This window comes from Lissotriton helveticus, chromosome 6 (assembly GCF_964261635.1).
Source record: "Lissotriton helveticus chromosome 6, aLisHel1.1, whole genome shotgun sequence".
Classification (NCBI taxonomy): Eukaryota; Metazoa; Chordata; class Amphibia; order Caudata; family Salamandridae; genus Lissotriton; species Lissotriton helveticus.
This window is the reverse complement of record NC_136067.1, coordinates 1,876,985,581-1,877,012,007: the sequence shown is the minus strand read 5'-3', so window position 1 is coordinate 1,877,012,007 and position 26,427 is coordinate 1,876,985,581. Positions and strand designations below refer to the sequence as shown.

At 44.9% G+C, this 26,427-nt stretch overlaps 1 protein-coding gene across 1 annotated transcript in view; it reads left to right on the top strand.

Annotated features, from left to right (window-relative positions):
* The first annotated feature begins 1,606 nt into the window (after positions 1-1,606).
* Positions 1,607-26,427, top strand: part of RAB3GAP2 (RAB3 GTPase activating non-catalytic protein subunit 2) — a 586,520-nt gene continuing 561,699 nt past the window's right edge. Inside the window, exon 1 of the mRNA XM_078649806.1 lies at positions 1,607-1,881. Coding sequence (XP_078505932.1) covers positions 1,776-1,881 — 106 coding nt within the window. The 5' untranslated portion in view covers positions 1,607-1,775. The remainder of the gene's footprint in view (positions 1,882-26,427) is intronic.

The following is a 26,427-nucleotide window of genomic DNA, read 5'->3' as shown; positions in this document are numbered from 1 at the left end:
GGGGTGAATGTATGACAATGTTCTGCATTCTGTCCATCACCTGTTGTTTTTGCTTTGTCACCCCGAGTGGGATGGGTATGCTCAGACGTGAGTCCCATGCTCTCCACACCACTGGAGTCAAGCTATCCAGGCTGATGACGGCTGATAGCCAGAAACCGGTCCTTGGATGCATGATTCCGGTCCAGGAAAGACATGGCTTGGCAGTTCGGGCTGGACTGTTCCCATGAGGCACAGGGTCAAGGCTGATTTGCATATGGCCATGTCTGACTTGGGGTGGAGTGGAGTGCAAAAAAACGATGGATGTAGGCCCAGATCTCTGTACTGGGGTGAATGTATGACAATGTTCTGCATTCTGTCCATCACCTGTTGTTTTTGCTTAGTCTTGATACCACCTCATGCCTCTTTAATCCGCACTCCCTTACTATTTATCTCGCTCTTGCAGGTTCTGTTTCACCTCTACTTTCTCTCTTTTCATTATTTTTCGGTCTGTCTCTTCCACCTGTTTTTCTCCTTCAGTATTTTTCTCTCTATTGTTTTTATCAATGTCTTTTGAGGGAAAATAAGTGCCAATCCCCCCAAATGTGCGCCTGTGGTCCCCACCTGAAACCACCGGTTCAAATTAAGCATTCGAAGAACCACTGAAAAAATTTGAGGACTATCTGCCGGTCCACTTGCAGCTGTTCTTCCCAGTCACTGAACAAAGCAAAAACCTGGATTAACTGAGCAATTCACGATTGCTCTGCACTTTATCTCTATAATCATGCCTACCTACAAACTAGGCTTTTCATGCTACTTTCCCAGGACACTTGAAACATTAACCACTCTTTCGCTATCTCAGCATCTGTTATACTTGCATTTACTAGAGTCCAGTTTTTGCGATACTCTACAAAAATATTTAGGTTTTTTTCAGTTTTTATACGTGTTTAAATTGTTAACGTATTGTTTAAGAATTATGGAATTAGCACCAATACTGGTTCTGCTAAATTGCATTTCTTTACAAAGGTTATTTAGGCAACTCGCAAGTGACCCTCGTTTAGATGCGCTGGTCTTTTTCAATAATCTTAAAATTACAATATTTTTACTGGAGCAAAACAGGTAAACTGTAGTATGGCAGTATGGTAAGTGTCAGAGATTAGGCAATGGTGATGATGTATTCACATGGTGTTAGCACCTGGTCAAGCACTTGTGCTGCATGCAGCAGGGAAGCAGTCGTGATTTTATATGTGGAATAAAGATCCTGTTTCAACCAACTTGGATTGAAGTTGTGTTTCTGCGAGGAACCCTTACTACATTGACACTCACCAATATGGGAACAGCAATTATTTGCATCAATCGATCCCCATAAGATTTTAATCTAATAAAATGAATGAATCCCCCTATAATAACGTTTTAAATGTATACATTTATATATAATGACCAAGTTTGGCAAGTCGTCAGCTCACCCTCCCTTTTAAACACGATTTTTTGTTCGCGTGGTTGTCAACATACGCACGGGAAGGCGACACATTACGATTGGCACGAACGAAGCGCGCGATCGAGACACGGAACCTCGGTGACGCAGCCGACCAGGTCTGGAAGATGACGCGGCGGCTCGGCAGCGCGCGCCGCAGAGCAGCTGATGCTGGGGGACGTGACAGCTTCCGGTTTCGTTTTGCTGGAACCAAGGCAGCGGCAGGCTCCCAGGGAGGCAGCAACCCATGATACACCGGGACCTCGGCGGGGCCAAGCTGCAGGGAGTCCAGGGCTGCGCTGCCTTGGCTTGGTGAGACGGCGCCATGTCCTGCTCCCTGTTGGAGTTTTGTCACTTTCAAGACATTCGCCTGGTTCGGGACTTCTTATGTCCCCACCTACGAGAGCCGGAGAGCGGCCAGCGAGATAGCGGTGAGTGGAGGACTTGAGGGGTACTAGGAGAGCAGGGACCGGGGCAGCAACATAACATATTGGGTGTATCAACATTGACCCTGCACCTGGCATTGGCAACAGCAGTGGAGGGCGATGACTGACCCCAGCCATAACCCTTAGTGCTGCACTGGTATCCATCTACCTACAATACTAGCACCATCACTAGTGACCTCTCTGTCACTGATCCAAATACTGCTCATAACGACCCATAGACCATAACAATGCGAATAGTCCGAACGAATGGAGTGCTTTGTGGCCACAAAAGACCTCCTGGCTTAAGCTAAGCATGTGTTTGCTTCAATGTGCGCATCAATGTCCGGCAAACATTGCAACACTCTAAAACTGATCACGTAACATAATATTCACCTGTTCCATAGAGTACAGTACTAATTTGATACTCGCCGAAAGGATTGTGGTGACCCCTGTTATGGACACACTTCTTGATCACTGCATTTATTGATTCACTGTTTTTAGTGGAATCGAAACCCAGAGGGAAAAGAGAGTTTTACAAAGTAACAGAAATAAGTTACAATTAATGATAAAGATTATCTATGATTTTGTCCAACACAGGGTAAAAGTAAATTACACAACTAATGAACAGAGGAAGAACAGTTTAAAAAGAGAGAAGCAACAGTAGTGGTAATAAGCACATGTGGGCAAAAGCGAGAAAATGAGAAGAGCCAGAAAAAGTCGAAAGGTTAACGCAGGTACTCTGAAAGAATACTCTGAAAGGTACTCTGAAAGAATTTGGAAAAGTGAGGAAGCATTTAGAGTGCTTTGAGAAGGTTGGGTCAGCATTAGGGTGGTGTTGGTGAGGAACTAACTACATGTGGCCTATCTGCGTATATGGCAATAAGATATGAATATTAGAAGTGTAGACGTTCGTAGTCTTTAAGTGTCCAAAGTATCAGGGGGATTTTTTGCTCCTTTTTAAAAGTTGAAAAATAGGCATTACTGGTATAACTGATGGGAGGGAATTCCAAATTGTTGTGCTGGTGCCATGGAAGCATTGTGTTTCAATGTAGGGAGCACATGAACCCTGGATTCTGCATTCCTCAAACCACCAATCCAAAAATCTAACCCAATCAGAGACATAGCACCATAGCTCAGTCCTAAGGGTTCCTGATTGATGTATTTCTTGTGTCTATTATCTTTGGGGATTGAGGAACTCCTTGTAGTGCAATAGACCACACGTTTCAGCCCCCTCGAATAAGGCCCCCAATCGGGTCTGACTTTTGGATTGATTATATTACCACTGGGTGGACTCATTTTTGTAATTATCCAGGAGATACCTCTAAGTTTAAGTATATATCAAGGACTTACAATGAACTGTTGGTCAGTGGTTGTATCGTAAATGTAGATGTTTGTATATATTGGTGTGTAACTGTATTTATTAATGAATTATACTATACTAAAAATGGTGTGACACCTGAAAAGTAAAATAAAAGTAAATTAAGTTGTGGTCACAAATAATTTAAGTTCTAATCAGGGCTTGAAAAATCATAAAAATATTACTAGGCCTGCAGGTCTAGTAACTTGAATAATCTACTCGACCTAACTGTAATATACTTGACCCTTGAACTAGTCTCAAATTGTGTGATCCTAGGCAAATAATTTGTCTCATGGAGCCACTTTTTTCTTCATTATTACATAAGAGCACCTTTAAATATGCAAGTTCACTATTTCTGCTGGACAAAATCTTTTTATTTACTAGACTAAACGTTTGCTCCATGTATAATAAGAATCAAGCCCACATATATGGTACACATGATCCTTAGCTTGCCTCTTAGTTCACTAATAGCATTGTCTTCTGGGCAGGAATATTTCCAAGTTCATGTTTAAAAACTCCTGTTTCATAAATATAATACTAAAGCATGATATGGTAGTGAACTGTAATTTCCAGATAGCACATTTCTCATTGAAATTGTCACAACACTTTCACAACAACATGTAGCTTTACTGATAAAACTATATAGCACATAAACAATGTTCGGAAATTGTGTTTTAGCAACAATATTTAAAATTTGCACATCATCAAGTAAAGTGTTGTGATTTGTTTTGATCCTATAAAAATCTTTTTTTAACCACATAATTACAAAAGTGTATCTTCATAACTAGGGAAATATTTGAAACAGTTCACTTAGCTATTTCAGTGATGCCTGAAATCTTACAGCCTTTCATTACACATTGCGATTGTCACACAGTTCACTTTACAAAACCCTCTAATTTCAGTTGCAGAGAAAAAAGTAAATGTAGGAAGAGAAACTGATTTTGACCTGTGTCTCTGAAAGCTGAGCAAATGTGACAAGATAATTAGATTTAAAGGCATCTTTATTTCTCATTAAGTTTGTGAGCAAGCAGAGCACCTGTTGTCAGCTCGCCAAAATGGGCGAGTAGGCCCTAAAATAGCTTGTCTGGATTAAACGTGACTCGCCATAGGGAGTGGATTTTTTGAGCCTTCCAAAACTGAGCAGCACCACTATTGTCGAGCCTGGTTTGAGGTACATTTGATTGATCCCTATAGATAACCCTTTTCTCTTTTTGTAGTATGCAGGCCCATGTTCGCATAGGGTTATTTGGGCTTCCCCATACTTTAGTACATGTGAATAATATATTGAGCATTTTAGCAGAAAACAGAACTGTACTCCGATCCAACTAATGTTTCACAAATTATGTTGGCACAGGTCTTTATCCATTGCTTGTTGTTAATTGGCAGTACTGTCTTCTGTCCATCCACTCTACTGACATCAGCTGGGTCCACATTGAGTGCTAGCTATGTGCATGGCAGAATCAGGAGGTCATGGATAGTGGTGGGTGATGGCAGTGTACTGGAACCATTGTCAGCATGCATTGACAGGGACAGGTGTACTACTCATGGATAGTAGCCTGTGCAGCCGTGTCAATTGCAAGTGCTTATTGTTCTTGGTCAGTGTCGTCAATGTATTTGAACAGTGCTGACAGGGTAGATGGACATCTGTCCGTGCAATGACCAGTGAAGACTTGCAAACATTGTGCATGGAAAGTGGTAAAGGCCATGAAGGCAAATAACTAGGAGAAATATTAAGACTTGCTCCACGTCATAATGATCATAGTAAAGCAGAGTGAGGAGTATGGGAAGGATCAGGAAATTAACACAAGGCAAAATAAACAGAAAGGAAGGCAAAGACAAACAAGTGGTTGCCAGAAGTCGTAGGCAGAAAGTCCGTGCAGGTGCAAATAAAGTGAGTAATGTGGAGGTATATCATTTGGTGGCAGCTCATGATGCCATCATCGAAAAACCTTGCAAAAACTTTCAGTTGCTCAGGTAGAATGTTGTGATTGACTATGTCGTTGGCCTTGGGTATATTAAAAAGGAGCAGTGTTGTCACTTGTCCACATTTGATTTTCATTGGATGGTAATAATTGTTTCGGATGATACCAGTCTCGGGGTTCATCCATGCTGAATTAATTCTGGAATGTTGTGATTTTGTATGACCCTACAGTTAACATAATACTGATTTTTCCAATCTCTAGGAGATCCATGGTTTGCCAGTCGTTAGAAGGAACTTTTGGTTCATAGCTTGATAGTCTTAGAAGCAACGTTATAATTGTTAGTGGCAGAGATGGGGCACAGTCTTGCCACTGAATAATGTAGGGAAGTGTTTTTTGGGAATAGGAAGATAAGCAGCAGAACTCTTTGGGTGACAAATTAGGATTCCTGGCATTTCATCCATTGTGGGGTTTAAATAATGCAGGAGTTTAACAGCACTCACCACTGGAACTCTGAAAACGTTAAGCTGAATAGAGGGTTTCTCACACATTGATTAGGGTGGAAATGTATAAATGTTCTTTAATTTGTTTCTACTTTACCATTAAAATATGAATCGGTGTAGTGTCAACAATAAGACAAATATGCAGATTATTTCATGGGTGGATGAATATGGGATAAAATGTCATACTTGGGTAAAGTAGAGAGGTGGCAACACAGCAGGCCTTTGTGGCAATCAGTAGTTTGCCAAGACCGCTTCTGCTGATGTCTACATGCACAACCAGATTTGGCTTCATGCATTTTCCTTTCAACTGGCGATATCAAGGACGTTATATGCCCATATATTTGATGAAATACTCTTCTCTCATTTGAATCACAAGGCCTTGCAAAAACACAAATTGAGTTGTGCCAGAAAAATCTTCAGGTTCCATCTCTGTACTCCCACCAGAACCCAAATTTATTATTTTCATTCTGGCCTACAGATCTTTTCTGGGCAGATACTCATTTTGACCCTGTTTCTTCTTAGAACCCTTCCCCAGAAAATAAGTAGTTCTGTTGCAAACCACCTCTGGCTCCTGCCTTCTCTTTCGAAACCAACATAATATGCTTGACTGATGCAAGGGGAAATGTGCTTAACACTGTTATGGGGTCAAGAACACACTTCTGATGTTGGAGGAATCTTACAGTAATGTGTGTTGCCTGTCACCTTTGAGGAATGCATCCTTAATGAACACAAATTTCCCTCAGTACCAGTATAAGAGAGAGCAGCTGTAGAACATCTGAAGATGGAGACACTTCTACAATAGCCACGGCATCAATAAAAGCTGCTCAAGAGGTTGATCGCAGAAAAAGTTTCAGCTCTTATATTTTAATTGAAAGAGGAAACAATACCCACTTCTCATCCTCTGCCAGCATGATAATCTGTTACTTATATATTGCCTTTTTCAAAGTGCTTGACATACAACATTTTTATGTGGTAGGGTCAACGCCTATTGAACCTGTGAACTATCAGGTCTCCATATCAACAGCCTTTACAGTGTCAAATAATTACAGCAGCATACTGTAACTGTGATAATGACCTTGGCTTAATTTTCTTGCCCGATCAATGGGCGACATGCTACATAATCTAATTATCAATGTATAACAAACCACTGGCCCCATTTGTGTCATGTAGTAGGCAAAATATGATAAATGCTCTAATTATATCAGAGCTCTGATTAATCATGCTCTGATTATGCGAGAGATCATATTATGCCAGAGTCTGAATTGTAGAGAGCCCAGTCATGTCTTCTTTACAATTATATCAGACTCTGAACATGAAAGGGTTCTGTTTGTGCCACGTCTCTGTTAGGGCATTAGTGTGATCATGGCAAGGCTCAGAATATGCGGGCAGTCTCAATGTACAGGAAGTCTGAATACGGCAGAGTCCTGGATAGGTCAGAATAATGTAAATTACTTTCAGTCAAGGAAACTGGGCACCATCCGACCCTTTCCACTGGACTATATTATCTAATCTTTGACAAAGTCCTTCATCTCACTGTGCCCCAGTTTCATTGCAGTGCTGCTTTAAGTGTTAGCCCTGTCTGATGTCCCTTTCTAGATCTTAAAGGGTATGTTGGTGGGTTAGGTAGGCCTAGTGTTGTGTATGTCGGAACACAGGATAGTTGTTTGCTCATATACGTATCTGTGCTAGCTAAAATGTCCTCCCAATATCTGGTGAGTTTGGGACAGGACCACAGGAGATGTAGTAGTGTGCCCATTGCTCCTCAGCCCTGCCAACAGGTCTAGCTATGTGTAGAGTTCATTTTGTGTAGCCGAGTGGAAGTGAAATGCCAGTATGCGGTAACCTTAGTGGCCCCTTAGGTGCTTGCAGCGTTATGTGCTGTGTTGCGCGTGGTAGTATATCTTCCCCCATTCTTTGTGTGTGAGGGAACATCCAGTTTTGCTTTCCCAGCGCAGCTGAGTTAAGGTTTTCTCATACATGGGAGCTCCCGAAAGGAGGGCGTAGATTTCTATTCATAGGCATTTATTGTCCCTTTTTTAGTATGAGCCATTTCTCAAAAGGGGTAAGCGTCCTCTGCGCAACATTCCTCACGGAAACAATGGTGGTGTTCAGCCTCCAGGAGACCGTAATCTGTACTTAGGCAGTCAAACCGGATTTTCCCCCTTTCATCAAAGAGATGTCCTACCGATTTGAACCCGGATTGCAGCCAGGCATCAAAAAGAAGCTGTAGGGTGTAGGCTTGGAGTGAAGTCTGGGTTGCCCAGGATGGTGGTTATTGGGGACAGGAATGTAGTCAGTCCACCCCACTTTGCAGTGGAGTTCCATGTTTTGAATATTGCCCTCATGACTGGGGCTACTAAAGGCTCTTCCACATATGTATCCCAGCAATCACATGGTCCATAAAGCACCAGTGTTTCTCCTATTCATCCCGGTGCCATTCTATGACCTAGTGGAGCTGAGCGACCTGGTAATATTGGGTCTGGCTAGGGACACCCAGTCCGCATTCCTCCTTGGGTCGATAAGCCAGGGACCTGTGTATGCGAGGGTGCCTGCCATACCACACAAATCGCAGACGTTTTGCTTGTTGTATTTTGAGTATGCTCTGTGGGATAGGGGTAAGCGGTATTGCTTGAAATAGATACTAAGTCCTATGGAGCACTGTCGTCTTCAAGGCTGCGTTGCGACCCAAACTAGAAGAGGATGTAGTGTTTCCATTGGGAGAGGTCTATTTTGACCTGGCGGTGTAGTGTACGGTAGTTAGGAGCATCCGTGTTGGTAAGCGAAGAGGCTATTTGTGTGCTTAAGTAAGAGATAAAGGTTTGGGCCCATGTCAGTGGGTAATGGGTAGTCAACTGCGAGTGGAGTGCTTGTGGGACCGAGAGGCGGAGTGTCTGAGACTTCTGTAGGTTCATTTTAAGCCTGGGCACTTTCCCGAACTACAATTCTTCCAAGAAGGCCGGCAGGCAGTGTGCGGGGTCATACAAAGTGAACAAGACCTTATTAGTGTACAGGCTGCTAGTGTGCATGACCCTGCTAAAGTGAACTCCTGTGATGCATGGATCATCCCGGACTTTTTTGCGCACATGGCTCCATGTAAAGGGCAAATAGTAGTGGGGATAACATATATCCCTGTCATGTCTCCCTACCCATAGGGAAGGGATCTGACTCCATGCTGTTGACCATTGTCATCACCTGGGGGTGCACTATAGCCACTTTGTATCCAGCTGCAGAATCTGTTCTCAAAACCGAAATTTTGCAGAGTAGCGAGGATATAGGACTAGTGCACTCTATTGAACGCTTTCTCTGTGTCGATTGCTAGGAGCATTATCTTCCACCGGGAGCGTTTGGTCCTGACAAGCAGGTGGAGCAGCCTATTGATGTTCTCCCTGCATTGCCTGTGAGGGATGAAGCCCGCTTGGTTCGAATGTACAAAGGACATCATAAGTGGGTTCAGGCGAGCTGCTAGGATGCCTATGAAAGCTTGTGAAAAGTTTATCATAGAGATAGGGCGGTACGAACTGCATTGGTGTCTGTCTTTGGTTTCAGAAGGACCAATACAGACGCCTGAAGCATGGATTGCAGTAGACTCCACACGTCAGTGAAGGAATGAAACAGCCTAGTGAGTGTTTGGTCCAGAACCTGACAGAAATTCTTGTAATATTTAGAGGTAAAGCCATCTTGGCCGGGAAATTGTATGGCCTTCAGACGAGCACTGGCTATCTGCTATGCAGATAGGTTGCCTGTGATTTGGGCAACCTCGTAAGGTGTGTGCCTTGTTGGAATGCCAAGCCATCCTCCTCCCTGAGATGCAGGGATTCATAGAGGGACTTATAGTAGTCCTCAAAGGAGACAGGGATGTCAGCATCACTCGTCACTTTACTGCCATCTGCCTTATGAAAAATGTGACCTCCTTTATCTCGCACTTGGCTCAAATCTGTTAGCCAGTAGTCTACTACATCTACTCCCCTGTATACAATTTGTGCTGGAGGTGGAGGAGGGTGTATTCTGCCCTATCCTTGTCTAGTTGCCGTAGTTGCAACTGTGCAACCTCTAGCTGACACCAAATGCTGGGTGCCCGATGCGTTTGTGAATAATTTCTAATTCCTTGACCCTCCCCTCTAGACGTGCCCTTTTTTTGTTTCACAGTTAGTTGTTAGCTGCATGCAGAGTTGGCAATGAGCTACCCCCTTATCACCACCTTCAGTAGCTCTGGACGTGTCCTGGATATCATTTGTTGCCAGGAAGTCAGTCAGCATACATATGTGTTTGGTTTTGGATTGTGTAGGGACAGTATAGTAGAGTATCCCAAAGTCTCCATGTGCCTGACAGCTGCTTCAGAGTACCTCTTTGGAGCTTAAGGACAAGTGGGGAGAGGTCGGAAGAGCGCTCAGGTTTCTATGGAAATTTGCTGGACTCTAGGTTGGATCTCCATGGAGCCATAAAAATGGTCGGTGTGGGTGTAGGTTTTGTGAGTGGAGGAGTAGTACGTGTAGTCTCTAGTGTTTGGATGTACTACCGTCCACCAGTCGGCCAGCCCCACCTTCTGCAGCAATTTTCGGACCTGGCTGGATAAAGTACCTGTTTGGCTGGAGTGCTGTCCAGATCTGTCTACGCCATTATTTATTACCAGATTGAGTTCCCAGCCTATTAGGATATCTTTCGTCAGGTGTTTCCAGTAAGTCTAAGACTGCTTGTTTTAGTAACCGTTCTTGTCATTCATGGCATAAATAGTCGCTATTGTGACCAGTTGCCCTCCAACGTTATTGTGCAGTTCCAATATCCTGCCCCGGACCTCTGCCACTTTGTTCTCAATTGTCCCTACGAAGGAGGTAGAAAACAGAATGGACACACCCCTTCTTATCTGGGCCAGGTAAGAAATATTGAAATGTCAGGTTCTCAGCCTGTGCCAATCTTGTGCCCCCAAATGGGTTATCTGAATGTTTCTTCCCCCACCTTCTCCAGTATAGAGTACTGCCTTTCTCTTTGTGGGATTATTGAGGGCTTGCACATTAAGACTGATGAGGTGTGTGCGTACATCTGTCTCTGTCTGTCTGTCCTCGAAGTGTTCTATCAGATTGGGAAAACCAGAGATCAATGAGGGAGCCTAAGTGGGTCAGTGCTAGGTGTGAGTTCGGTTCGTCCCCATCCAATACAAAACATGGAAATAACCAAGAAGTACAGTCAACGTTGGTTGGTAGGTGAGGTGTTGAAGGGGTGCGCCCGGTAGATTGGGCAAGACCATTCAAATTCTGCAAGGCGACTAGAGGTTCCCTGCCAAGGCGCGGTGTTACAACTGAGAAGGGAAGCTCTCCAGCCCGGTCATTTTGAGAGCAAAGTAATTCTTCTTTTGTGTGTTGTGTGTTTTCTGTGAGGCTGCTGACGGCTTGGTGCTCTTGAGCTATGGTTGCGGCATCCGGGAGCAGATACTGTTGGGTGCTTGGCGTTTGGCACCATCTTTGTTTACGACGGCTCACAGTTCCTCTGGATACTTGGGCAAAATATTGGGGGTGTCGTCAGGGATGTCAAGGAGGTGGCACATGTCTTCTATCGACCTGATCTGGTGAAGCTTATCCTCCCAATGACAAGATAATGATAAATGGGTGGCACCAGCTGTATGTTACTCCCTTGCTCCTGAAAAACTCAAGAGATAGGATGGAACCCCATGTGCCTCTGGTTCCTCAGTGGCGAGAGGTCCTGGTAAAGTGACAGCCTGTGGCCTCTGAAGAGCACCAGATACACGCTTCTTGCAGTGCGCATGATATTCTCCTTGAGCTGAAAGTCGTGGACACAACTTAAGATGTCCTGTTGTCAGTCTCCACTACCCACCCTGTGTGAGCAGTCCAGTTGTACGGACGCCTAATTGTTCGTTCCCAGGATGTGGTACCGGTCACTCCGGGGCACCTCCAGGGAAACAGGAATGCTGCTCTGATGTTTATTCTGAGGGTTATTTGCCCTCAGTTCAGGTGCCCAATCCCGCCCGCACTCTCCATGGGCCCCCCGTGTGCCAGCCTCTCTGGTCAGTCAGTAGGCATCAAGCCCCGAGCAGGGGCTGCCGGCCTCAACACTCTGCCAATCAGGCCGAATAGCCTATCCGAGCCAGACTGCTCCTCTGCAGTGCTGCTGGAAAGGGTGTCTACCACCACCAAAACCAATGCTTTGGCTCCCAAAGGAGCAGCCTCAAGGTTGGCATGGTCCCAGGTGTAGAGTCTGCCGGCAGGCGGTCCGCGGCAATCAATCGTGGACCGCACTGCCTTTAATCTTTCACGACGTGCTAGTCACTGCTCTGTTGGAACAATCTGTACATCAAGAAGGCCTCAAGTGGCGGGGGCTAGTGCACCTGATCCGCGTGCAGCTCAAGGCCCGTTCCTCTCTGCAGGCTGCACTACACCAGCCGCACTGCCCCTTCTGGCTCCGCAGGGCCCGTCGGCTGAAAAAATCTATGGAGCGAGTGCCCTGTCCCGGCGCTAAGTTCCAAGGGGTTTCCAATGATGTGAGCTGCTTCTTTGGACTCCCAGGATTGGCTGTAGATGCTTCAGTGGCAGCGAGTGGAAGAAGAGATTAGATCGAGCGTCTCTGAAACTTTCTAAAGCATGTGTGTGGCTATATCTCACAGAAACATTCCTCTCCCCATGTCTTTCTTCGTACCTAATATGTACAACCTTTTTTTCAGTGTTTCACAGTGTGTTGCTCACTGAATTGTTTCTCTCATACCAAACGGTTAAGGCGAATAATGGAATATAAAAAAGTCAAAAGTAAAAAAAAATCATGACTTTATTATGTACTTACTCGTATATCAAATATGTACTAATTTGCAGCCTTGAAAAAGGTTCAGGGCTTCGACCTACTAGGGGGTGAACTGAGTGTTGGCTATAGACCTCTGAATTGCAACTAAGAATACTACAGGCTCCCTGGTGCATATAGTCGTATTTTATTTAAGAACATGTTTTTCTTTGGCATTATTTAAATACTTCTCGGTGTGAAATAGAACAATGTCATGTATACTATGACAGCATCTCCAACTCAATTTTTATGCTAAATACACCTGTGGGGAGGGGGGCATAACTGTACAATAGCGATGCAGTAAAGGCATCATGAATGTTTTCCTTCTACAAAATAAGGCATTAAAGTAGAATTACTGAGTCTGTACGCTGGACTGAATTTTCAGATATATGTTTACAGTTGTAGAACTAGTTTCCCTTTCCTCGAGACCTGTAGATGGTATGGATGGCTTTTATGACTTTATTGATCAGCTTTCGGTGGTGGAGAATGGGAGTTTACTGGTGTACTTTTTTTAAACTCCTAAACCTCATTGGGTTACAAACGAGGAAGCCATTACTTTTGCGCTTTGTCAATGGTGGTATGTCACTTTTCTATTTTCCCTCTTCAGACTTTCAGTTGTTGCAAGTCAATTAGACTTCGCTTCCGATTTAGGAATTCAATCGCCATTATTGTATAATTGAGGCCTACAACAAATTATGAAGTTGCATCAGAACCATATTGCATAAACTATGTAGCAGCATGTAATTAATATGAGCCCTTCTCGTTGTGCAGCGTCTAATTGAGACTCATGCATGTCCTGGAACCATATCGTATCAATCAATCAATCAGTCAGTAGCGTTATTTGAATATTAAATATGGCCATAAAGGCAAATACATATATTCACTCTTAATTTTAAAACCGTTAAAACAATGCATTAAAATCTTGGCCTTATTACATTATAGAATCAGAAGATCATATGACTCCTAACCAGAAGGGCACTTTTAAGAAATGAGCTAACACTAGAACAAATCCATGGTGAACTCAGTGACTGTAAACGCAGTAGGACGGGTTTGCATCTGGTTATCCCAGAAGCCCTCAATACTGGGATTAGCTAGCGTATTGAGAAACAAGACTAAAATCTACAGAAAAACACTAAATTTAGCAAACTCTTTGGGGAGCTTTCATTACATGGGCAAACAAGGATGGAGGATGAATCAGAATGCCCAAGGGGGGAACCTAGCTGCCATCTAATATGCCGTAGCCTAAATCTGGTTAAAAGGAGCCTGTCCCAAGTGGCAGTCACAAACTACATATATGGTTCTAGCCCGTAAGTAGTTTGGATTAAAGTGTAATCCTTATTATGGGTCTTTAGTAGTTCTCCTGCTTCCCTTTCTTGCTGGCTTATTTCAAGAAACGAATGCTTCAACTGGGATCTGTCATTCTTATGTAGCCCTTTTGGCTTGTGGAAGTAATTCTGCCTAGCCGGTAAGTGACACATCCGCTTGACGTAGGCCAGCCACGGTATTTGGAGACTGATGCTGCATGATAAACAGTCCTCAATGATATCTCTGTTAAGTAGGACATGAGGATTGCTTCACATAGAGCACCACAGTGGCAGTTGGGGCCAAGTTGATGTAGTCCTCAACATACTCCAAACCAAGGTCCTCATACCATATAAAATATGGGCTACATTGCGTGAGGCTTAAAAGCTTTCTACACACCATACTTTTCTCCGCTTGGAGGCTAGGAACCTTTTTGTAGCCCCCACATGCTCGAGCTGTATCTTAAAACCGGAAGACATTTCCACCTATAAACTTCTAAAGAGGAGGCAACAGGTTTTTTTGCCAATAAAAGAAGCCAGGTGGAAAATGAACCCATCACAATTGAAAATCATATTCTAGCGCTGGATATACACGCCAGTTTTGGATCCTGCGAATCAAAAGTGACCTCTTGTAATTGGTTTGCCACCTATCATCAGATTCCTCATTTAAGCATTCTTTAGTCCGAAGGCCATCCAAAGGTCTTAATGGGATGTATGGCAGGTTCAAGAAAGCCATAGCATCGATGTAGCCCAGTTATTGAGCAAAACACCACCAACGAGAGATGTAAAATTTTGCTGAGGTGAAAACATAGATACTTGCTGTGTTAGTTAATTTTTATATGACCGAAGAATACAGCAAAATGTTCTGTTACCCATGTCCAGTACTTTTTTAAAGAACATTTCTTTTTTTTTTTTACTCGAATTCATTTGTAGTGTAGTCCTTTTTCGATGTCCTTGAAGCAGAATTTTCATATATGCATTTACAGTACCTGGATGGGTACAATACATATTTCGCTGAAGCTCTAAATTATGCATAAGGACAATATTTCATATTATATGCAACCAGTGGGGTAATAGGGACTAAGTGGTGGATGGTATATTATATGCCTTGCGCTTGATGATGCAGTGTTGAAAGTTCCTTTGTTCTTTGCTTTTTTCTGAGTCATTCCTCTTTAACTTCGGTATTGGTACGATGCAAACGGCAAATGCAGCTTCACTTTGTAGACGTCATAGCTCTGGTTCAGCACAGGTATCTCCTGGAAATACTACAAGTTCCAGTTTCCAGGAGCTGCTTTCTGCTTCTTCTACACAGCTCACCTATTTTGACTCCTATTTGTTGCTGCCATGGCAATGCAATCACTTCTCAAAAGAAGTGAAAAAGGCAAACACTATGAGAAGCTGTGAACATGTTATTGTCTAATTACGGAGCAGCTATTCGATTTGCTGTTTGTAATGTGTCACAATTCTTCTGTGTTGAGACTACAACTGGCAGCTGTGGTGGAAAATGGTCGCTGTTTTGATGTGAGCTACCACACTGTTTAACCGGAAATATCCTGAGTTGTAAATTAATTTCACCGAAACATATCATTAGCTCTTCTTTCATGACTTGGCCTGATGATGAAAGCAGATCTTCAGAAAAATGTGGTAGTGAATTGTGATGTACCAACACTGCAAGCTGAATGGCAGTAAATACATCAGAGAACTTAAAAGACCAATGTAAATAGTCACATTAAAAGACCGAAAATGTTTTAAGTAAAATGACAACTCATCCTTGGAGGGACACAAATATTTCAGTCAGAGTTCCAGTGGCTGCGGCCTGGTTAGCAGACCTCAGCACCTTAGACAGATGATAATCATCATTGTCACTGTAAATTAAATTATTCTGTGAATATCCTTTCTTTTAATGCAAAGTATTAGCATATTGACATGTCACTACTTTGATTCGTTATTGTGAATAAATATCTTTAATCGTATTGCTGTTTATTAGCAAGCCATGTCAGTAATTATTGGGCTGAACCTGTTTTGCTCATGCTATCACCCTGTAAAAAATAAGAATCTTATGAAGTTGGAGGTAGAGCCATACCAGAAAACTCGAGGGTGCCGGTGGGGACCCTGGGTGAACTTGATACGTATTCTGAAAGTACTGATAGATGGATGTGTGTAATATCACGATCGTTCTATAGGCATATGAGTCCGGACGCCAAGCACATTTGTATCATAAATGTACAGAGACTGAGTTGCAATGGAGTTGTGGTCATTGAATTGGAATTGTTGAATCAATGTTTAATATGCATGTTGAAGTATATAAAACAATAAACATATTTGGAAAAAACTGTAAAAAAAGAAAATGATGGCCATCAGAATTTTTATTGTTGGGGTTTTATTCCCAGTGTGCAGTTTTCTATGTGTTAGTTTGACATTAGTGTATACAATGTGAAGCATTTTTTTTTAAACTCTTTTTATTATTAATTAAAACATAAACAAGGCAATAAAAAGCAATATAGCTGGATATGCGTTCAAGGAGGAAGGAAAGTGCATTACAATTTAGTACAAATCATCAATGCGAGGGGGGGAAGAGGAAATCTGAGTCATAACACATCGGGGTGTAAACAACACTAGGAATGTCTGGTCAGGGGGAAAGAGGAACATCCGGAATATCAGCGAGGGGAGGTGTACATATATCACCCCGGTAGGAGTTCCATTGGCCCCAAATTTTACCCCACTTCTTAGGCCTGCCGCGCGCCACATACACCGTCTTCTCTCTAAACATACATCAGTCCATGTTCTCCTTCCATGCCAAGACCGTGGGCTGTCTCTGGGAACCCCACAACTGCGCAATATCTCTCTTGGCAACCATATTCCCAAGGGTCGCCCACTGAGTCTGCGCCACATCATAATCAGTCGGTCCCCAAACATTCAACAAACAATGCCTGGCTTCAGGCAGCAGCGCAACACCCGTGACCTCCTCCATCACAGCATGTACTCGGTTCCAAAAGACTACCACTTCCGGACACTCCCAAATTATGTGGAGGAAAGTACCAATTAAACCGAATCCACGCTTACACAACCCATCCACAGAATAACCCATACGAATCAGGCGAGGGCCGGTCACATAAATCCGATGCAGTATCTTAAGCTGTACGAGCCGGAGACGGGCCGGAATCGCGACCTCCTTAGGTGAGGATATCGCCGATTGCCAGTCCTCGTCATCCAACTCTAGACAGTCACTGGTCCAAACCTCCCTGAGGTGTGCCAACAGGTCAACTCGGTCGTTAATCAATTTCTTATATATCAAAGAAATAGTGCTGTCGGGAACGTATCCGTCAAGCACCCGATCTTCGAGTGGAGATGAATCCGGGATAACAGTGCCTTCAGGAAAAACCGTTCTTAACGCATGGCGAATCTGTAAATAACGGAAGAACTCCTTGTCACTCAGCTCGTATTCTACCTTCAACTCCTCAAAGGTCTTAATCCTACCCTTGGCCCAGAGATCGCTCACCCTGCAAATACCGATCATATCCCACTTCTCAAAACCTTTCGTCTGCCACAGGCTGCCCGGTCTGTCAGACGCATAGAGCGGAGTCGCCCGGGTCAGTCGGTCCCTCCATCCCATTGCCGCATTCGCACATTGCCACACTCGCACCGCTATCTTAGTGGGTCCCGAAAGTATCTGTTCAGCAGATTTGGAATAAATCGCCCTGTTATAATCACCACCTGGTATCAGCCACTTATCCATCGCAAACGCAGGATTTAACGCAGGACCGTACATTGCATGATTAATCGCCCCCAGCTGAGAGGCCCAATAGTACCGCCTAATATCCGGAAGTGCAATACCGCCGTCATACCAGGGAAGCGTCAGTTTGGCGAGGGCGATACGCGAACGCCCATCCCATATCAACCGCCTCTACAGACTCTTCACCTCCCGGAAATAGCTCGCCGGAATGACATCAAACGTGTTCTGAAGCGCGTATAAAAACTGCGGCAAGGACATCATTTTAAAAAGAGCTGCACGCCCGAGAGGGAACAGTGGCAGTTTGCGCCAGGCCACAACGTCAGATTTTAACCGTTGGAGCGGAGGAAGCAGATTACGATCATAACGGACCCCAGGGTCTAATGTAATAAAGACCCCAAATACTTAAATCCCTTCTGCGTCACCTGCATGGGGCAACCGCGCGGCAATGAGGGAGCGTCACCAGAGAGTCCGTAGACACAAGACTTGGTCCAATGAATCACAAGGCCGAAGTTCCTCCCGAACGAGTTCAGCACATCAAACAATACAATCAGCGACTTTCGAGGCGACGTGAGATACAACAAGATGTCGTCTGCTTAGAGTGATATTCGATCCTCAAAGTCCGGGGTCCACTGAATACCCCTCATCGATGGCTCCCACCGCAGCCAGGCCACAAGAGGTTCCAAGGCAAGGGCAAAAAGAAGCGGGGACAGCGGGCATCCTTGCCGCGTGCCCCTCCCAAGAACAAAGGACTCAAACTCGACCATTCACCACAATCTGGGCCAATGGTTCGGTATACAAAAGTTTCACCCAGCCAATGAAACCAAGACCAAAACCGAATTTTGCAAGGGCAGCCCAAAGATACGGCCATTCCACTGTATCAAAGGCCATCGTAGCATCTAAGGAAGCCAAGATGGCCGGTTCACGCAATGTCGCTGCTCTCGCGAAAACGCCATGTAAGCGCCGCAAGTTCAATGCTGTATTATGATGTGGAATGAAACCAGATTAATCCGGATGGATCAGGTCACTGATTACTTTTATCAAGCGGTTAGCAAGCAACTTTGCGAGGATCTTGGGCTCCGCATTTAGAAGCGAAATAGGCCTATAAGAAGCATAGCGATCCAGCGGCTTCCCTTCCTTATGAATCACCACAATGGTCGCAAGTCGCTGATCACGGGGGAGGAAGCCGATGTCTCGCGATTCCAGAAACATATCACGAAGATACGGCGCCATTTTGTCAGGGCGCAGCTTGTAAAGCTCAATGGGGAGACCGTTAGGGCCCATAGCTTTTCCCGAACGGACGGAACGAATAGCGAGAGCCACCTCGTCAACCGAAAGTGCTGCGTCCATCAGGTCCCTGTCTGAATCCGACAAGCAGGGCAACGCAATGTCTCGTAAAAGCTGATGTGAATCTTCCTCTGGTCTATCGGAAACTGGGGAATACACTTTTCAAAAATGTTCAGCAAAACACTCAACAATCTCAACAGGGTCAGTCACTCGCACTCCATCTGTTCCCTCAATCACAGGAACCACACGACTCGCCCTCTCCTTTCTGTCTAACCAAGCAATCAGTTTCCCAGCCTTGTCTCCCACATCATATAGCCGTCCCTGCTGCTCTCTAGTCATAACTCTAGCAGCGTCTGTCACCAACGCCCTATAATCAAGCTGTTTGAGACTAAGGACATGAACCCTATTGTGAGTGATACCCAACTCCAAATCCCCCTCCAGCTCAGCTATTTCGGTCTCAAGGCGGACGACCGCTTCATTTTCGCTTTTCTTGGCACCAGCGAATAATGATAGCCCCTGTCCACGGATAACCGTCTTGAAAGCCTCTCACAGTGAAACAGAAGAGGACACAGACCCCACATTCTCAGTAAAATACTGATCCAGAGACTTGACCAACTCTGCCCGGGTTTTGGGGTTACGGAGATACCAAGGATTAATCGGGGCCATTCGACCCCCAGCCCCCAACCTCGTGTCCATCAAAAGCCACAGTGGGGAGTGATCTGAAATACCCCGAGCGAGGTGCCTAACCTCCCGAACAGACAAGGCCTGTGCTGCTGGCATCAAGACATAATCAAGTCTAGAGTGACTACCGTGAGCACCAGAGTGGAAAGTGTATTGCGCCTGTCCCGGATGTAGCAGCCTCCAACAATCTACCAGTCCCAGCGTCTCCAGAAAGCCACTCAGCCAAGATTGTGATCTCGTGAGGTCCCTGGGGGGGTAGCGGTCCTCCCTGCCAGAGACGACAGAATTAAAATCTTCACCCATCACCAGAATGCCTTCTGGAAGTCCCAGAACTACTCTCCCCAAATCAGCAAAAGTCGTGGTCTGCAGACCGGGTGGGACATATACAGTAAGCAATGAGACAGTCTTCCCCTCCCACCTACCAGTAAGAGCAGCATAGCGCCCCCTGTTGTCGAGGATGATGTCATCTACAGGGCTCGAGAAATGTACTCGCCCGCTCGCAAATGCTAGTCAATTTCTTTCAGGGCGAGACAGTTTTCAGGCCTACTTGACCGGCCTGGCGAGTGAACTTTGTCGCTGTGCTAAAGTGCAGTGCCGGTAGAAGGCTCTAGAGGGCAGCTGTGCAAAATGTTAAGGAACTGCCGTGACAAAATGCGGGAAAAGCAAAGGTGTTGATTGGCTGATTGCTACGCGGGCTCGGTCTGCTGAGGCCTAGTTGCAATCAGCCAATAAGATGGTAGCTAATCTCCGCACAGTTAAGTGTATAGAGCATGTTTACACGCTTCTCATTGGCTGATTGCAATGAGGCGCGCAGGATATCCTGCCTGAGATGCGTGTAAACTGCCTTCGCAAACCCTGTACCCAATTCACTTGACCGGAGGCAGGCCATGAACGACACTGGTGCCCCAGCAAAGCAGAAGTTCTCCTGCACTTGGGGTGTTTAACCATGATCCTGAGAGCCCTGCGAGTGGAGCTCTGCCCCTGATGTAAGCCTGCGCCTGCTGAGGATGGCTCGATCTCTCTTTAGGGGGCCCTACGGTAGGTGTGCTTGGATGGGGACACAGCCGCGGGTCAGGGGCTCTTGCTCCGATTGTTGGGGAGGGTGGCTTTGAAGGGGATTAAAGTACAGCAGGGCTATTGTTATGCTTGTTACTGTTTCAGACATCAAGTCTTCTATCCTAGAAAAGCACAAACTTACCAGCAATGTAAATAAACCTAGTTGACTAGAAATTAGGCATAATTATAATTAACATGTGCGATTACATTAGCACTGCGAACTGCATGTGGTCAGAAGTTTGATAGTGCTCAGAGAACCACAGCTAGATGAGGCACATGAGAAAGGTGAAGTTTGAGATTTCAAAACTGCAAAGCATTCGTGAAATCTAATAGAGGGAGGCACAGGCGGCCAGAGGGCACTCCCTGCACGTGCCTCGTCCAGTGGTAGCTCGCGAGGTGCCAACAAGCTGCCTGTGGTGCCCGTCAAGGAGCCAGATGTCAGCGCAGGAAATGTTGTATTTTCTCACAGCTAAGAAGTTAGATTACCCAGCTCTGCAAGGCGGGTGCAGTCGGTGGTGCAAGGATGGGATGCAGAGGGTAAACAGCGCCATACGATTCCCTTTGTTATTTTAATTACAAAAATATTTAGCTGCATGATACGATCTACAGTAAGGAAGGAGTGAATAGGTGGGTTGGCAAAGATAAAAGTAATATAAATATAAGGAGACTGGAGAAAAGTGGACAAGAACGAAAATATATGTCTACTCCAAATTGTACAAACAACCACGTTAAACGCGTATCTTTTTATTTCCCTGGGTGATTTGCAATTATCTGCATATGAAGAACGGCCGTTCACGAGGAGGACCAGGCTGGCGCCGACTTCATGAAGTTGAAATGCCAGCTCGGGGAGCCCACCAGGAAGTGAAACAGATGTAGGGGCAGGTTGTAGTCCCAATCTATGGTGTGAAATCGCACTGGGAGGCTTCCCCGTCACTTGACAAGATAGGTCCCCACGTCAGCGACGTGGAAAAGAGAGTGATGGAAAATGACGATATCATGTCAAGAGCAAGCAGGGTAATTTTGTTTATATGGCCCTAGTTGTGCTTACACAGCATCCCTGGTCTGATTGCAGAGACATAAAATACAATTGCAAGACCCCGTAAAAAACCTTCCAGTCATACTGTTATTTATTTTCCAAGCCATGGTGCGATCTGCCCTTTCCTAGGCCGTGCTCTAGTATGTTTAAGGTACAGTGGTGTACAGAGGACTGGGAGAGTGTTTATCCGGGCTTTACTCTAGTATGTCTAAGGTACAGTGCTGTACAGAGGACTGACTGGGAGAGTGTTTATCCGGGCTTTACTCTAGTATGTCTAAGGTACAGTGCTGTACAGAGGACTGACTGGGAGAGTGTTTATCCGGGCTTTACTCTAGTATGTTTAAGGTACAGTGCTGTACAGAGGACTTGGAGAGTGTTTATCCGGCCTTTACTCTAGTATGTTTAAGGTACAGCGGTGTACCCAAGTACTGCTAAGAGTGGGTTTTTTTGCAGATTAATGTAGCGCTTACTCGGCCCGAAGGTATTGGAGCGCTTTACATGAGCGCCAGTTACGTTACACAAGGACACATTTGCTTTTGTTAGGCAAGGGGAGATTAAGTGATTTGCCCAGAATTACAGGATGCTGGGCCGCCGGGGCCGTACTCTAGTATGTTTAAGGTACAGGGGTGAACCTGAGTACTGCTAAGAGTATCATCCGGAGCCACGCTCTAGTATGTTTAATGTACAGTAGTGTACCAGAGTACTGCTAGGAGTGTTTATGTGAGGCCATACTCGTAACGTTCAAAACATTGCAGTGAGAATAGTAATAAGGCAAAAAAATTCGATCATGTCTTACTGGTCATAGATCAACTGTGCTACAAATGTTTTGAAGAAAATGAGTATGCAAACAATATGTCGGTCGAGTGCATTGATGATAGGTCGAGAAGAAAATTCTTGTCATTAGACCTGCAGGTCAAGTATGATTTTTAAGATTTGTCGAGCCCTGATCTACCTCCAGGGGGAGGGAGCTCCTAACTAGAATACCCACTCCCCTAGAACCAGTAGTGAATCCGGAGTGTGCAACAAGACGATATCCTCGCCGATTCATAGCATGGCATGTGTTTCCAATCAGATGTGTCTCTTGCAATAACACTATATCAGGGGAAAGGCGTCTCAGCAGTTGCAACACTACCCCACGTTTTATCCTATCCCCCAACCCGTTAACATTCCAACATAGTAACTTCAACCCCCTACCCCCATCCCAGAAGTGAATGCAGAACCCTCCCCACTGCGAACACAAAACCCAGATCCAGAAAAAGAACAATACGTTGCCTTGAGAAAACATGAAACACACCCAAACCCCCTCCCCCACCCCCAACAATTACCCGATACAACCCCCCCCCCCACCCTGCACCCCTGCGTTGGACTCAAAAGCCACCCCAACTTGCAGTGTGCCTGTTGCCCTAACATTAAACTAGTCTACAAAAAGAAAACCCGGAGGAGGAAAGAGTCCCAATCCCCCCGCCACCTCTGGGTAGTCCACCATAAATAACGCAAGTGTAAAAGTCATCAAACCACAGCTGCAAGTTATACTCAAAGTCCGGAAACCAGAAACCACTTTTCATTCTTGCTCCATCAGGCCACCTTCAGCTCCTCCAGATTGTTCCGTGCGAATACGCTGCGTAGGCAATGTGTCAAGCCAGTCACTCACACTCTCAGGGCGATCAAAGAAAAAACGTCCGATCCTCGTATTCAACACGTAGCCGAGTTTGGGAAAAGCATCGCATATTTCATATCCATGTCCATCAGTCGTCCCTTCACCCCCTGAAACCCCATCCTTTGCTTCTGAACGAACTGGGTGAAGTCTGGGTAGAAGCTCACCGTAGTGAGGGCCGCTCACCCGAGATGCCTGCAGGATAGCGTCTCTATCTCTGAAGTTGAAAATTCTGGCGATGATAGGCCGTGGAGGGGCACCCTGCTTCGGCTTCCCACCCGGCACTCTGTGTGCTCGTTCCACCGCAAAAAAGTTGCTCAGGCCTCTGGGGGCGAGGTGATTTAGGATGAGGTCCTCGACAAGGAGATCCACAGCGGGTTCTTCCGATTTTTTTAGGGACCCCAATAATACGTACATTATTGCGTCTGGCCCGACTTTCAAAATCCTCCAGTCGACGAGCAAAGAGATCATTGGAGGATCGTAGGTTGCGAACCTCAGCCTGTAAATCCGACACATCCGTCGTAAGGCTGGAGGTCCTCAAATCTAAGGATTTGACCTTTTCGTTAGTCTTTGATAAGTCCACCCTGATCAGATTGACGTCGATTGCCACAGTGTCAAGCTTAAGGGCCAGAGCTTCATATTGCTGGCCAATGGAGGTCTTCATACTAGCAATGGCGCCCATGACATCCTGCAGAGTCAAATCATCTGGCGCAGCTGAGCCGTCACCTGCCACTTCCAGAGACCTACTCACACCACCGGGGGACCCTTTGGGATAGGTATAGCAATCCATAACATTCGATTGAATAGTGCCTCCCCGGTGAATGGTCTTGGTCTTTCGTTTCTCGCTATCGGGTTTGCCCGTCATATTAGATGTTGCGCACCGGAGGGGCCTTTGAGACCTGGTAAATATGGCTCCACACAATTCACCCACGGGAGCTCCAAAAGCGAATTTCAGCAGGATATCACCACAACCATAAACACTCAGCAGTTGGCCCACGGTGGGGTTGCGGGGTCCGGCTGTATCCCGGGCTACCAGAGCGGGCCTGAGATAGGAGGTGGCCAAGGAACCAAAAACGAAACCGAAAGTTAACTCCAAGGTTGTGGACAGAGCCCCGCAGGCCGATGTTGTTCAACTCATCCCTGGGCACCATGATGACACGAGCCCCGGGCAGCTCCATGGAGTGGGCCGCAAAAGTTCAAAGTATCGTAGTTGCGGTTCCCGGAGTCCAATTCGATTTCTGAAAGCAGCTATTATATCAGCTGGGTTGCGTCTTCAATAACCCGTCGTCGTAGTCAGGATAAAATTCAGGATAGATGCGGGAGGTGGCGAGGGTCTCGGGAGCCCTGTGATCACGCGGCCATCTCGGATGCGTGCGAAGTTCCTCCTCCAATGTGAAGCATTTTAAATGATAAAGACGTGAGCCCTCTTGTGACATCAGTATATAGTACACTGCCCAAATGAAATGCTTCTTGCTATGTGTGAGAAGGAATCATGCAGTTACCAAGGAGAGGACTTTGCAGTTGCTAATGGCAGTGACTGATCCTGTAAAGGATAATTGGGCTATACTACTTCTTCATGTTAGACAGACTGAGGAGGGCTTGAGACAGCAGACAGCTGGGTGTTGTTGGGTGTTGCAACTATGTGAATACATAGACAGAGGAAATGCAGCCTTCAAGCACCCCAGAACTACCAAAATGACTAGGCATTCTAATGTTAGAGTAATATTACGTTCTAAACTAGAATCATCTCGCAATTTGAGATCTTAGAATCTAGCACTAGCCAAACCAATGCGCATCAAAAAAGTAAGGATAGGGGCCGCTCCTTTTCCCATCTAACAGTGACCCTCTCGACATCCACCTTACGAATAACCACCTCACTTTCAGAAAAGAATCAAAAAACGTGGTTTTTCCCAGAGGAATCCTCATATAACTGTATCGTTCTACCCCTCCACTACGCCACTTGTAACATTCAAGTTCTCAATAACTTCAGCGCTGTGATGTCCCCCAGGAGATGAGTCTGGCACTCTATAAAACCCATAAATAAATAGATAACTAACTACATATATAAACAGGATTAACAGGATGGTGTTGTTTCCCTCCACTCTACATATTACACGTCATTCTAGACTCTATTCTTGATAAGCAGAATTAGTCTGTCCATAGCCTGCAACATTATTCAGCAAGTTAAGTGCTCACCGTTGACTTCTATGCGATTTTTAGAACATGAATTTGAACCGTGGCCAGTCAGGAAATTGATTACAGTTAAACAAGGAAATTACAACATTTGGCATTTACGTCTCCTAGAAATGGCAGTGATGTGGTATGAAGCCTATATCAAATATATTATTCTGATTATAAGAAGGATTAAACATATCCCAATATTCCCCTTTGTGTGATAAAGCCAGCCGAATTTGGGGGCTGCATAGGTTATCCAAAAACGATATACATTTTATATTTTTATAGTTTTATATTGTTGTTATGCTATTTGTTTTAATATATTACAAATGCAGCTGTGCGATTCCCTATATAAATCAATCGTTGATTGTGATGTATACATGCAATAGGCTATATCCTTGTATAAGAGACTATAATATATCTGTTGCCATATATTGCTTAGGTGATGCCTTGCAGTTACACTACTCTAGAACTTGAACGGATCTACCTTTCTACATAACTGGAGCTGAACCTGTTCAGGATAAAGTAATAAGGTCAACAGTTTTGTTATATGTTTGCATAGCCCTGTTGTGAGCAAAATGTCAATACAGATTCTATAGAATATACAAAAGGAACGTTTGTGCTTCTGCAGTTGAGGTTAAATGTGATTTCTGTAGGAAAAGGTCATTTATGCCTCCATTATAACTTTGGCCACCTTCACCACATCTGCACCACACTTTACTCCCCCTTGGATTTTCCAATTTTGCACAGAGTAGTCTAGGAGGTGGCAAAGATATAGGTGCATCCAGGGGTACCGTTGTCATGAAAAATCTGAAAGAACTAACTCTATAGAAAACTCAAAAGGGCGGAAGGAAAAAACACAATATTTACATGCCACTTCCAATGCGGCCTAATTTTGTTTGGTCCAGTCATTTGCGAGATAAGAAATATATTCTTCCCTACTCGACCAGTGTACACTGAGCATCTTAAAACTTGAGTGCAGTGCATGGTCGATTCGATGGCATAGTCTATCGCCTTTGTTAGTTTGGTGCATTTTCATTCAATTTTTCCTGAGATAGTAAAGAAAATGTCAT